The 14,032-nt window shown below is 39.8% G+C and overlaps 1 protein-coding gene across 4 annotated transcripts in view; it reads left to right on the top strand.

Annotated features, from left to right (window-relative positions):
* USP6NL (USP6 N-terminal like) overlaps window positions 1–12,917 on the top strand; it is a 150,846-nt gene extending 137,929 nt beyond the window's left edge. For all 4 annotated transcript variants that reach the window (XM_021670621.2, XM_064369080.1, XM_012443446.3 and 1 more), the window contains one exon: window positions 9,608–12,917. In XM_021670621.2, coding sequence (XP_021526296.1) covers window positions 9,608–11,016 — 1,409 coding nt within the window. In that variant the 3' untranslated portion in view covers window positions 11,017–12,917. The remainder of the gene's footprint in view (window positions 1–9,607) is intronic.
* Window positions 12,918–14,032: the final 1,115 nt, after the last annotated feature.

The following is a 14,032-nucleotide window of genomic DNA, read 5'->3' as shown; positions in this document are numbered from 1 at the left end:
ATTTGTTTCTGATTTGACAGGGCAATAATTTGTAATTAACTGGCATTTATCTTAATTTTAAATAGTTTTCATGGTCAGTTTGCCATCAGTATTACTGTTAGTAGCTTACAGATGAGGAAACTTGGGCTTCAGGGTTAAGCACCTGCTTGAGGTCAGAGTTGGAAATGAGAGGTCTGTCAGCTGACTCCAGAGCTGCGCCTTACACCCACCTGACCCCTGCGCCTTACAGCTCACAGCTGTAACCCCCCTGCTCTTTCGTGGCACTTTGCCTTGGCATACACTTCTCCTCCAAGAATGCCCCCCACCATTCTCCAGATGCCTCTGTCCTCATCCATTCTGCTGAGTTTCATGACTTGGTTTAAGCATCACCTGGAGCCTTCTCAGCCAGTCCCCAGCTTCCCCAAACTCACAGAATTTGATCACCTGCACCTTTGTTTTGTGCCTGACCTGTCCACTGCACATGCTTTTGTCCTCACACTTCAGTGCCTCTGTCAGATGTGTCTCTATTGGACAGAAAGTTTCCTGGGACAGTGACCATCTCCTCCTGTCTTGCCAGCACCTAATACACTGCCTGGCTGTGGCTGTATTAGATACTTTTATTGAATAAATGAAATCCTAATATATTTTTTAGATAATAAAAAATTACTGTCTACATAGAAGGTTAGCCTGAGGCAGTTTTTTGGGGTAGTGAAAACATTCTCTATCTTGACTACATAAACACAGAAACAAGACAATTTTATTGTATGTTAGTTTAAGAATTGCCCCACCTTTTGAGGACTGGAGTGGGTTTTCACTTTTATTTATATAATATAAAATGATATTACATTTAACCATTTTTACATGTGTGTAAAAATTGAAACTCTAGGAAACAAAGTGTAGGTTTTTAAAGGTACTTAACAAAGACCGCCTGCATTTTTGTGGCATTAAATATGTTTATAGTGAGAGATTTGTTTATATAATTGTCTATTTTTCCTTTACTTTTCAAGTTCAATCTGCTGGGAAAAAAAGTCAAGTCTGTGAACCTAACTATAATAATTTTTTGAACTTAAAAAAAATTATAGCCATAATTTAGAAAGAAAATTCCGTTTCTTTTCATCATATTATTGAAAGTTACAAGTGTTTGAATTGTATATTTTGGCTAATAATAAACAAAAAAGAAATAAAGTCATTTGATTTTTCAGATAATGTATTTGAAGTCAGTAATATTAAAAAATAAATTGGAGTTGCTATTTGATCTGGAAGGAGATAACTCTTTCTTAGAATAGTAGAATTATTTTCCTGACAGGGGTCCCCCACCAGTTTTTCCCAAAAACTTATAGAACGTTCAGAGTATGTGTATTCTGGTATTGAAATTGTAAAGGTAGAATGCTGTTCACAGAGCGAGCACTTAGAGCGCTTTGCTGCAACGATGCGCCTCTTGTCGGTGCAGAAACCTGCCTACACCTCAGAGGCCATTGATGGGCGAGGCTTGTAGTTGAGTGTGGCGTCCACTGGGGGGTGACAGAGACCAGAGTAAGATCAAGCAGGGAGAGGCCTGAAGGGGCCTGAGAGGGACTCTCTCTTACTTTTTAGGGACCGTTAGAATATTCTGTTAGCTTCTTTTTAAAGAAAAAATGTTACTTAAGAAGAAAATAAGAAACATTTTTGCCTTTTTCTAAAATGTATCAAGTTACATTCCTTTTTGTCAGAGCAGATTATTCTCATTGTTAACACTGCCATAAAAAAAGCCCAGAATGGAAGCATGGATAATACATATTAATGCTTATTCCCTATATATAGCTTTCTGTTTTGACATCAATTATGCTTGAATCTTTTAGCTACAGTTAGTTGCTTTAGGGGTGAAAGGAGATACTGAAACCAAACAAAGACAAGGAGAGCAGTGTTTGTGTGGTGGGGATAGGGTGGTAGTTCAAGTAGGCTGAGATAGCTCTGCAAATAGATCGCACCAAAATGTTGCATGCTTTATTTGGACCTACTTCTGTGAAGAAGAGTAGAGAATACTCATTGGCATATAAAAATGTTACTGGTGAGGGCATTCACACTTCATACAGGGTCTCCATGATACGTTTTCAGTTCAGTGGAGGTTGAATAATTAATCTCTAGAAAAGAGCCACCTCTGTGATGAAGTGAAGATTTTCCTCTTCATTGTGGTAGAGGTCAGATCCTGGCACGGCATCCTTGGGTTCTGTGTTGCTGGTGGAGCTGAGGCCTCTGCCTCTACAGGGGTTGTGAAAAGCCAGCGCGTCTCCACGTCCCCTCCATGAGGCTCCCTGTGGCCACCTCCATCCTCCGCCTTCTCCATCCTCACGCCCTCTGCACTTCTGGCTGCTTCTCTGATCCTCTTCATTACTTGCCTTCTGTGACCTCCCCGCCCCCTCTTCCTTCTTCCTCACCTCTCCTTCCCTGTCTCCGCCCCTTCTCGCTTCTCCTCCTGAGAGGCAGTGTTACCATCTCCACAGTGATGTACATCTACTGCTCATTGTGGAATTTCTGAGAGTATTAGACTGTTCAGAGGCATTAGGCAGCTGTGGGAGAAACTTGTAGATGGCCTAATTGCAGCGTTAGCATCAGCAAATGTTCATGGGAGATGGATGTTAGTGAAGGTATCATGAGCGTGCATGGGCTACACTTGTTCGTATTCAGCCTGCTCCCTGGCCCTGGATCACTCTAGAAAGCAGGAGTCAGCTGGCACTGTTTAAAGTGAGCAAACCCCAGCCCTGTAGTCCAGCCCCGGCACCTGGAAATGCCCTTCCCTCACTGTGCGGGGCCTCCAGCCTCACTTGCTTTATTGTCTTTAAAATGTGGAGGAATGGGTTTTTTAAGAACCTGTATTTGAAAGGCTTTTTTATAACCCTATCTACTGCCTTTTGTATCCTTATTGAAAATCTCTGCAGAGCAGAGAAGTAAGTAGGTTATAGTCCAGGGGGAAGGAGAATATATTAGGGACAACCATGAAAGAAGTTGAAGATGCTACTTTTTGGACATTTCAGAACAGTCACAGATTTTTTTTCCCAGTGTGCATTTTGGCCTTTTGCCCATTGAGTAAATGGAACATTTTAAACCTTTTCTTTAATTCTAACATGATGCATAGATTTATGATGTATAGACTGTTAGGCACTCTTCCTTAGAGACATTTCTGTGTTTACTGGAATATAAAGTAGAAATAAGTATAAAGTAAATATTTTCTTACTCTTTATATTAAAAAAATGAAACCTCCTATGTATAGATGACACATACCTTTGCATTTTGTTTTATGGCTGAAATTACCACCTCAGTCCTTCCATTACTTCTCAGTTTGTTTCTTCTTTCTCCTAAGAAACACATGCCTTATTTTGGTAATTTTACATTTTACTGTGGGTCCAGCTCAGTCTTTACTGATATGTGCCTCCTGTGTGTCTAAAGGATTCCAGAATGAAAAACTGTGGATATCACCGCTAGGAAAAGACCATGCCATGGCATCGTTTTCCTCAAAGGTGTTCCGCTTTTTTCCACACCTTCTCCCCTCCACTCCCACTCTATAGAGTTTGTTGTCTCCTGTACCACACTGATGTTTTATGAAACTGTCTTGCTGCTGTCCTTGACCTCTCTTCCCTACCCTGTCCTTGTAACTGACACCAGCCAAGGGACTCTCTGTGTTTGAAAGAGAACTAGGAGAAGGATAGGACTGCTCCTCTGAGGATGTAGGCACTCGTCCAGTTACGTTTCACTTCCATGTTTTCAGTAAAAAAGAGGCTTTAGAATGAGAACATTTGAATAAATATTGATAGGAGGAACTCAAAGCCAAGTGCAGCTAAGCTGTGACTAAGAGACCCTGGAACATACCATTTGACTGAGTGAATGTGACTGACGGTCATCTGGGGAAAGCCGGGGAACCAAACAAGTATTTGAAGGATAGCGACAAGAAAAATGTGTTTCCACTTTTTAAAGAGGCTAAAAATTGAAAATGTAAATCAGAGACAAGTAAACATGATGTCTGAGGTGAGAATCAATAAATGGATTAATTAAAAATAGATTTTTGAGCACTCAGAAAGCAAAGAAGGTGATCACTAATCATGACTCCATCAAGAATGCCATACTTGATTAGTCTGACTTTGTTTCTTGGTGAGATTGCTCTCTTAATGAACTGAAAGAATGCATTAACCTAGTGTATATAGGTAAAAGAACGTGTTTGGCAAAGTCTTCAAATACGTTTTTGGATAAGCTAAAAATATTTCTTACAGGTCATACACCAAAACTGCAGATTAATATCATCCTACCTGTAGAACAGTATTCTGTGCTTTTAAACTTTACACTTCTCTGTTACCCAAATGATATATGTTTACAGCAGAAAAAATATATAGTACTTAAGGAAAAATCATTCAATCTAAGAGCATTTTAAAAACTATATTAACCACTACTAGTATTTATATTTTTAGTCATTTTTGTAGACATATATATTGATTTATGCCTGTATGTCATTCATAGTAAATGAGATTATACTATACATATTGTTAATAACTTTCTTTTTAACTAATTTTAAAAATACATTAACATGGCAATAGGCTGCTACAAGTTTATTTTAAATTCCATAACTTATTTCACCATATTTTTGTTTCATAATTGTTACTGAATTTCACAAATCCTCTAGATTGAGGATATAAGTTTTCTAAGAGTGCAGTTTTGAACATCCTTATAGCAGGCATTTTGCATATCCCTTAATTGTCTTAGGATAAATTCTCAGAGGTGGAATTCCTAGATCAAAAATTTCAATATGTATTGTCAAACTGGAGAATTTGTTTCTCCAAGCCCACAACAGTGAGATACATCAATTTAGAAGTATTTTAGTTTGTATTTTTTGGATAACTTGTGATACATTTACCTGCTCTTTTCTTCTTTGGGTTTCCTGTTCATATTCTTTATTTAATTTTCTATGTAGGGTATCCTTCATTTCCTGTGAGAGTTCTTTACATTTTAGAGAAGTTAGGGTGCTCCATTTTTGTTCTTAGTTCAGTACTTGTTACCAGTCACTTAGATGAAAGCATTGGTAGCATGGTGTTCAGATTTGTGGATGGCGTCACATGGGAGGTATAATTAATATAAAATTAACAAAGATAAATTGGGATAGGAATCAGTATAAAGCACTTTGAACCTATCTGAAAACAACTACCCTCATGCGCTGCATGATAAAGTTTCAACAGTGGACTGCATATAGGATGCTGGCCCCATGAGATGAAAATACCATATTTTCACTATCCCTTTTCTATCTTTAGATACACAAATACCTACCATTGTGTCCCACTGACCCTGCAGTACTGAGTACAGTAACATGCTGTATGTGTTTGTAGCTGAGGAGTACTAGGCTGTGTCATAGAGCCTCGCTGTGCAGTAGGCTGTGCCATCTAGGTTCGTATAAGTGCACTCTGACGTTCACACGATGATGGAATTACCTGACAACTTATTTCTCAGAACATATGCCCACCATTAAGTGACTCATGACTGTAGAGAGCAATAGCAACTACCACTTCCTAAGCATCTTCAGTATGTCAGGAAATACGCTAGGAGTTTATTAACTCTATATTAACTCATATATTAACTCTAATCCTCATAGCAGATCTATAAAATAGATACTGCTATTTTCATTTATAGATGAGAACTCTGAGAGTCCAAAGTTCACACAGCTTATTGTGGCCGATTCAAATTCAGGCCCCTTGTTCCTGTTGACCCTGCTATTCCCACTGTGCCTTGGAGACATACAGCTTAACAGCATTAGGGAAACGTTGTCTCTAAAGGGACGACTGTACAGTGTGACTGCCAGACAGCTAATACATTTTCCACCGCAGTGTTCAGCATATGGGAAGTAATCACCCTTCTTAGTTAGTTCAAACCTAGAATATTGCTTATATTTTGGGTGATCACATTTAAAAGGTGTATTATTGTACTTGATTATCATCAATAAATAGCAGTAGCTGAGTGTCTAGGGAAAGCATTATGGAAGCCAAACCCAAGTTGACCATTCTCAGGAATAATTTGATGACACAAGACATAGAAAACTCCATACAGAAATCTGCAGTCTTGGAACTCGAGATGCCCCTACAGGTTTGTTATTGCCTGTGTCTACCTTCCACATTTGCTTTGCCCAGTTGTTTTTTTTTGATGGGGTTGTATGGAATTATTATAATCACTGTAATTTGTTGCATTGTTGACAGTGAAAATGGCCTAGAACCATAAAACCAAATGATCACAAGTAATGAAGTGGGTGACTTTTTGCGAACAGAAAAAGGCAGTACCTAAAATTTATTTAAAACCATCCAGTTTTGAGATTGGGGGTGTAGAGCTAAGGGTAGCTGCCCTTTGAAACACCTAATGTCAGGTGAATTGAGTTTGCACTAATTGTGAATTGATACAGACTAAAACATGCAAAACAGAATCTGGGCACCTGCAGGCAGTGCTAAGAGCAGCATTCCTGCTTCTACCGCCAGAGCGATGTTGCGAGGAGAGTGCGCGCAGGCACGATAGCAGACCAGCTGGAAATCTGTTCCTTTTTCGATTTTGTTTGTGTTTTAAATACTGCTATGGAGAATTTTAAAGACATTTCAAATTATTTTGTGTGAGCTAAAAAGTCGGTGGCCCTCTGCAAGCTGCCAAAAGCCACTGAGTGGTAGGGAAGTGAGGCAGCTTCCAGGGCTCAGTGTGACAGTCTCTGCAGCTAATCCAGTTTTACCCCAGTGACAACACATCTTCAGGCGTGCATTCGCCACTCTAGGCGTCATGGTTTTCCTTTTCTTTAATGGTTATGTTTTTCATCAGGTTTCTTCTTGCTAACCTGAAAAGCATGTTTTGATGAGTGGCTGATACTATTATCTGATGGAATATCAGCCAGCCATTGAATTAGCCAGTCAGATTACTGTGTTCTGCCCTTAGAAAACTGTCAGACAGGTGAGGACTAAAGGAATGTTTATAAATTCACTTTTTCTATTATATATGTCTTTATATCTTCTTGATAATTTGTGTTTCTTGGGATTATTTGCGTAAAGGGAAGAAGGCATTCATATATTTATCTGGGACTAAATGGATGACTGTTTGTAGAGCTGATAGAAAAAAACTTTTGGAGGATTCTGGATACATTTTAATTTTGTTTTTATTGCTTGTTTTTAGCCTGATGGGCTGAATAACTACTTGGAGTATTCTTGACTTGGCAATGTTTAAAGTCTGCTTTCTCCATTCCTGGCATTTCAAGGTTATTTCACATACACATTAATAAAGCAAAGAAAACTTTTCCGAATTACAAACATTTTAAAGATTGGGCTATCAGTTACAATAATTGGTCCAGGTATTATAAAATACCTTTCTTACCAAAAGGTATAGGAACAACATGGTTTCTGCCAGCTGTTCCAGAGTAGAATCTGCCTGTGGCTGTCTTAGGCCAGATGTCATAGTATGTGCTGCTTGCTCCCCGAATCTAGCCCATTGAGCAGTTGTGTGAACGCTGCCTTAAAAATTATCCAAGAAGCAACTTCTTCTCACTGCTTCCACGGTAGCATAGTATAGGAGGAAGAGCAAAGGTGGCTCTGAATCAGCTCGGGGTTTGAATTCTGGATCTGTAACTTGGTAGCTGTGAGCCTTTGGGTAGGTTAATTTCTGCCTCCATTTTCCCATCAAAATATGGGAAAATAGTAGAGACCTGCACTATTTGCCTGTTGTAGGCCTTACAGGTACAGCTTTCTGAGCAGTGGCTGACACGCAGTGAGTGCCTGGTGAGTATCAGCCATTAGCGTCATCATCATTCAGTATTACCACAGTCTAAATCCCACCCACCATTAAAGTGATCTTTCTAAGATAGACATCAGGTCATGTAATTCTTCTGCTGAAAAGCCTCTGGTATTTTACAGTTAACTTGGAATAAAATCCCAGTTCCTTGCCGCAGTCTTCAAGGCCCTGTGTGTGTCTGCCTCTCCCCACCTCAAGGCCCAAGCTCAGAGGGCCGCCTCCTTGCTGGGACTCTTTCCTTCTCTGCCCTGCCTAGCTCCCAATCATTTTAATTCCTTCTTCCGAGTTTAATTTTCTTCATGGCACTTTATATAACTAGACTATAGGCTCCAGAAGGACAGGGACGTCACCTTCCTCATTCCATTCCTGTATTGCTGGCAACCAGAACAGGGTCTGGTGCATAGTAGTTGCTTTAGATATTTGCTGAATAGATTAATGAGTTGAAACAAAGTGTAATTGCCAATTCTCACACTTTTTATGTTTTCATATGTATAAAATAAGAGCTTGCATAAACATTGTTAAAGTTCCATTGAAACCATCAAAAGTTTATCTGGGACTTCATGAAAACGGCACAGGGGAACAGAAGAGTGAGCTTGGAATGAAAATACTGAATTTTCACTGGGAGGAGGCCTGGACCCACACACCCTCCAGCTCTAACTAGAGCAGCTTTGTGTATATTTTCTTTTATATATTGGGGTTTCTTATGAAATTTGGTTTGAAAAAACAAGTCTGCTTTTAAAAGTTTAAAAACTACTGAATCAGAAGAGCACAAAGGTTGTTTTAGCTCAGTGATTCTGAAAGCTTAAGTATTTAAAGGATATTGTTTCTTCATAATTCTCTGTTCCCTCCTCTCTCCCCAAAAAGATCACTTAATAATGTCTATAAGTGACAAAATAATCATCATCAAGACTGTAAGCTACGTGAAAAAAAAGACCACACCTGATGCTCACCACTGAGGTGCCTGCCACTCAGTGCAGAGCCTGCCACAGGCTTACTCAGTGAAGATTTCTAGATGGGTGGACGGGTGGGTATTTGAAAAGAGCAAAAATGCATTTTTAAACGACAATACATGATTTTGTAGAAACAGGTAAACATGGAATTTTAAGTGAAGTCTGTTGTTTCTTCAAGATGCTATTTATTGGATATACATACTGTAAAAGATAACTTTTAAACATTGTGTGCTAAATGGCCACTCTGTTATACTTTCCTTTAATTCTTAATGAATTTTCTGCTAATTACTTAAAATATAAAACTGATAGTATCCAACATGACTTTTTAAAATTCCTTTCTTTCTTTTACATTTAAAGCAAAATGCAAAAAAAAGTTAGCTTTTAGAATGTTAGCTTTCAGATAGTATTTTTTCTTTTGATCAGGAAATTGTACTATGGGAGGTATTTAATAATAATAATCTATTTGGGGACAACTTTGAGACCACAGATGGTCATCAGTTGAGTTTTAAATTTTGCAGACCTGCTTGGAGTTGATAGAAGTTAGTTGAGGAAGGTTAAAGTGAAAGTAATACAGTGTTGAGACACTGAACTACTGGCCTGCATGTTAGGAGTAGAAATGAGAATATCAGCTTTGCAGGCTTGAAGAAGTATTAACAACTTGTCAACAAAATTTAAGAATCATGTTATACAATTGTATGGACCCTATGCATAAGGTTACGAAATACTCCCACCCACACTTGGCCTTGTAGGATTGTGACTGTTGGTATGTTTTAGTATCAGTCTCTCATCAGCTACCAGCTCTCCGTGGTATAAACGGACGTCAGTGTGTAACTGCACACAGATGGAAAGCATGCCATCATGAATAATGGGTTCGGTTTCCTCGTGTACTCAGCCTTTCTCTTTCTCTTTAGCTAAAGAGGATGAATATCCAAAGAAGCCCTTGGGCCAGCTTCCGCCTGAGCTGCAGTCTGGGGGTGTCCATCACCTGAGCAACGGACAGAGGAGCGTGGGCCGGCCGAGCCCGCAGACCAGCGGCAGGAGGGAGAGCGGGGCGCCCCACAAGAGGCACGAGCACTCCCCGCGCCCCCAGAGCAGGACCGGGACGCCGGAGAGAGCAGGGCCGCCAAGACGGAAATCGGTGGAGGAGGAGAGCAGAAAGCTTAAAGATGAGGCAGATTTTCAAAGAAAACTCCCATCGGGTCCACAGGACCGTTCCAGGCAATATAATCACGCAGCTGCCAACCAAAATAGCAACGCCACTTCAAACATCAGGAAGGAATTTGTGCCCAAATGGAATAAACCGTCAGACATCTCGGCTACGGAGAGAACTGCCAAATATGCCGGGGAAGGCAAAGGTCGAGCCGCGCACCCCACGCTCACGGTTACCGCCCCAGGCCCTGCCGAGGCGCGGGTGTCAAATGCGCGGCCAAAGATGAAGGCTCTGGATGTGGAGGACGGGAAGCGGGGCTCCACCGCGTCACAGTATGACAATGTGCCAGGCCCGGAGCCGGACAACAGCGCTTCCGTGGAGGAGGCGCTGGAAAGGGCTTACTCTCAGAGCCCACGGCATGCGGCTTACCCTCCCAGTCCGAGAAAGCACGCTGAGCCAAGCTCTAGTCCATCAAAAGTGTCTAACAAGTTTACTTTTAAAGTACAGCCTCCGAGTCATACACGATATCCGTCCCAGCTAGATGGGGAAGCCCGAGGGCCAGCTTATCCCCCCTCTTATAGCAGTCCCCCTGTTTACCACGGAAACTCTCCCAAATACTTTCCTCCTGCCAACAGCAGCTTTGCTTCTCCACAGTTTAGCCCTGGGACGCAACTGAATCCTTCCAGGAGAACTCTTGGTTCTACCCTTTCCATCAGTGCTTCTCCAGAGAAATCTTATAGCCGTCCAGGCCCCCTTGTACTGCCATCTAGTCGAATAGAAGTCCTCCCTGTTGATACTGGTGCTGGGGGGTTTTCGGGCAATTCAGGGTCACCAAAGAATGGAAGATTTATCATTCCACCAGTGGATTATTTGCCAGACAACAGAACGTGGTCAGAAGTTACTTATACATACAGACCTGAAACGCATGTACAATCATGGACCCGAGATGCTAGCCGTGGCAATTTACCAAACTACGCAGCCTTTCAACACGCACCCTTTCAGGACCATGGCCTCCCAGCCGTCTCCGTAGATAGTCCTGTGCGGTATAAAGCTGCCCCGGCCGCAGAAGATGCCAGTCCATCTGGGTATCTGTATTCAGGGCCCCAGCCTCCAGCCTACCACTACAGGAATCGGGAAGGGCTTTCCATGCAAGAATCAGTGTTGCTGTGAGACTTGAAGTATACTGACTTGCTAAAGACAAGCGAAAGAAACCACATGAAACCTACATTGCTATGTTCATAATTGCCAAAGCAGTATTTTATACTATTGTAAACAACTTGCACATCTCTAGTGTCTGTTAGGAGGAAGAATACGGGGAAATGTCTTCATCCCCACTCAGACGCTGCTTAAGATGAGCATTTAAATTGCATCATCACTGACCTGTTAGAATTTAACCCGGAAACATAGCAATAGCATTTAGGGATGCACGCACAATGGTAATTTATTACTCAGTTCTGTTTATGTCTTTCTCCAGAACCTGAACATTTTTACTCTGTTGGCTCATTCTATTTTGACTAATGTTACAAAGTACTGAAAAAACTGTAGAATAGATATTTTTAACGCTATATGTAGTGTATGTGTCTTTTAATAGATACAGGCATCTATGCATACACGTTTGAACACAGAATTAAAGAAACGTTTTTTAAAAACTACTTTTAATCCAGATCCATGGAATAATATGTAATTCTTGTTTTTCTTGTTTTTTAGTCCAGTTTTTCTTTTCCCTCTCATATTTTTAACCTAGGTCCTAAACTGACTGAAGAGTTTGTCCTGACTTTATTAATTGCATTCTCACAGAATGCTCATCTTTCTCCTTCAACTGCTGCCATTTCTTTTAATCTGAAAATTAAAGACATTGGAGAGAAAGGCTAACCACTTAATGGTGCTTAAAAATCGGGGCAGTTAAAATAAGTTTACGGCCAAAGGTGCAGCAGTGCTTATAGCCACTTAGTAAGAGATCGGTCTTAGTGCATTGATGCCCTTTGTTCTGGTCTGACTCTTGCAAACCTCAGAGCGGGGGAAGCTGCCGCTTACTGATCCCTCAGTTCTCACAGTACTCATGTGGGCAGCAGAACTGCCTGGGTTAGCAGTGTGGTTACTCCTCACTTCTGCCCTGACTCGTGTAGCTTCTCCCCATGAAGGGCCCAGGGTGGGCATTTACACCATCCTTTTCTGGCCTCTTTATGGAATGTAGTCAATGGATATTGCTGCACCTCATCAGGCCATTACATTATCCATGTTAAAATTATAAAAATGATCCTAGTTTTTCATAGGAGTCTAGGATTTTGATCTTTTTTAAAAATATAGTGTGATTTCATGCTGTTGAAAATCTTTTTCTTTTTCATTGAAACAAATTCAAGTTCCTGATTTAAAAAAAAAAATTAGTGATGTCTTTAAAAAATACTCTGTTACACTACAGTTCCAAAACACAAAGTTTTGGGCACTCCAAGGGAGTATGACTTTGTGTTTAATTGGGGAGCTTGCTTTCAACATTGCTTATATTTTAATAGTAAAAACCTAACACTGATGGTTCTTCCTGTTGCAAGGTGGGGCTTTAAGCTTTCAAGGTACAAAAGTATGTCTTTTAAAATGAAAGTAACATTTGTTTAGCTAATGAATGTGACAATATTTTTTATGTATATAATGAGTCTAATATAATTTTAATCAACTTGGTAATGATATTATTAAATAGCAAAACAAATGCAGTGTATTAAAGCTAAACACAACATTGAAACACAAAATTCTGATGAAATATGGGCTCTTGATTCGCATCAGGTGGAAGCTGAGAAATAAATGTATATAAGTGTGTAGCTGAGGATATTAATTCCCATTTTAAAACCATGATTCTGAGACTTTAATAAACCAAGCTGTACAATTTAGTTTATGATAGCAGTATGTGAGCTGCTCCAAAATATATATATCAACAGTGGTAAATATTGTAGATATATATATATATATATGCAAAAAATATATATATACACACAAGCACTATTTTCTTATGTCATTTATGACTTTTTTATCTGTATACTTTTTTGATGTGATTGTTTTTAACATGCTAAAAGTAATCAGTATATTTTGTTTTGTGTCTTTTATGTGCATTTTCTTCATACAGCAAAAATGGTGCACCCCTGCTGCTTTGAAGGCTAATTCTCTTCTAATTGAGTAGCTGTTGCCTAGTATTCACCTACCTCACCTTGTATATGTCACAGTTCTATGTGAAATGCGTTACTAATTTTCAGTGAGACTATATTTACAACTACATAATCTTTCCTTATTTTATTTCATATGATATTGTTAATAGCAATAAGAGGCCGGGCGCAGTGGCTCACGCCTGTAATCCCAGCACTTTGGGAGGCCGAGGCGGGTGGATCACGAGGTCAAGAGATCGAGACCATCCTGGTCAACATGGTGAAACCCCGTCTCTACTAAAAATACAAAAAATTAGCTGGGCATGGTGGCGCGTGCCTGTAATCCCAGCTACTCAGGAGGCTGAGGCAGGAGAATTGCCTGAACCCAGGAGGCGGAGGTTGCGGTGAGCCGAGATCGCGCCATCGTACTCCAGCCTGGGTAACAAGGGTGAAACTCCGTCTCCAAAAAAAAAACAAAAATAGCAATAAGGAAGTATTTCTAGTCTTCCTCATTACAAAATGTAGCTCTCTGTTTTTTAAGTAGGAAAATGTAGTTTGGAATCATCTTGCCACCGTACAGTTTTACTTTTTCAAATTTATTTTTTAACAAGAGATAATGAAATAATGATAAAAGATAAAGAGATTGGTAAAGTATATTTATGAAAAACCCATTTAGTATGGATTTTTGTAGTGTAGAGACTGATTTTACTCTGTGACTGCATGTACCTGGTGTATTTTGCCATTAAGTCTTTTCTTCATGGCAAATTTGCCTTAGTAAGCGCTTGGTATAGTTTCTATTTCATAAAATATTTAGTCTGAGAAGTTAAAGAAACTAGACCTAAGACCTCAAGAGTTTTAAAACTTTGACTTTTTCATATGTTTATTAATAGGATTTTTAAAAACTGAACTGAACAGCTTTTTAAAGCTAGGAGATACATATAAATTCAGGTAGCAGTATTAATGATAGACTCCATTGAAAGAATGAAGAGATTAAACCAAGAGGACATCTCTGGAGAAGAGAAATAGATATTTATGGGATGCGATTGTTTCAACTTTCT

The sequence above is a fragment of the Aotus nancymaae genome, unplaced genomic scaffold, assembly GCF_030222135.1.
Source record: "Aotus nancymaae isolate 86718 unplaced genomic scaffold, 86718_ANA_hifiasm-v0.15.2.pri h1tg000083l, whole genome shotgun sequence".
In the NCBI taxonomy this organism is placed as follows: Eukaryota; Metazoa; Chordata; class Mammalia; order Primates; family Aotidae; genus Aotus; species Aotus nancymaae.
The sequence above is the reverse complement of the archived record's forward strand: the minus strand, read 5'-3'. Positions and strand labels throughout refer to the sequence as shown.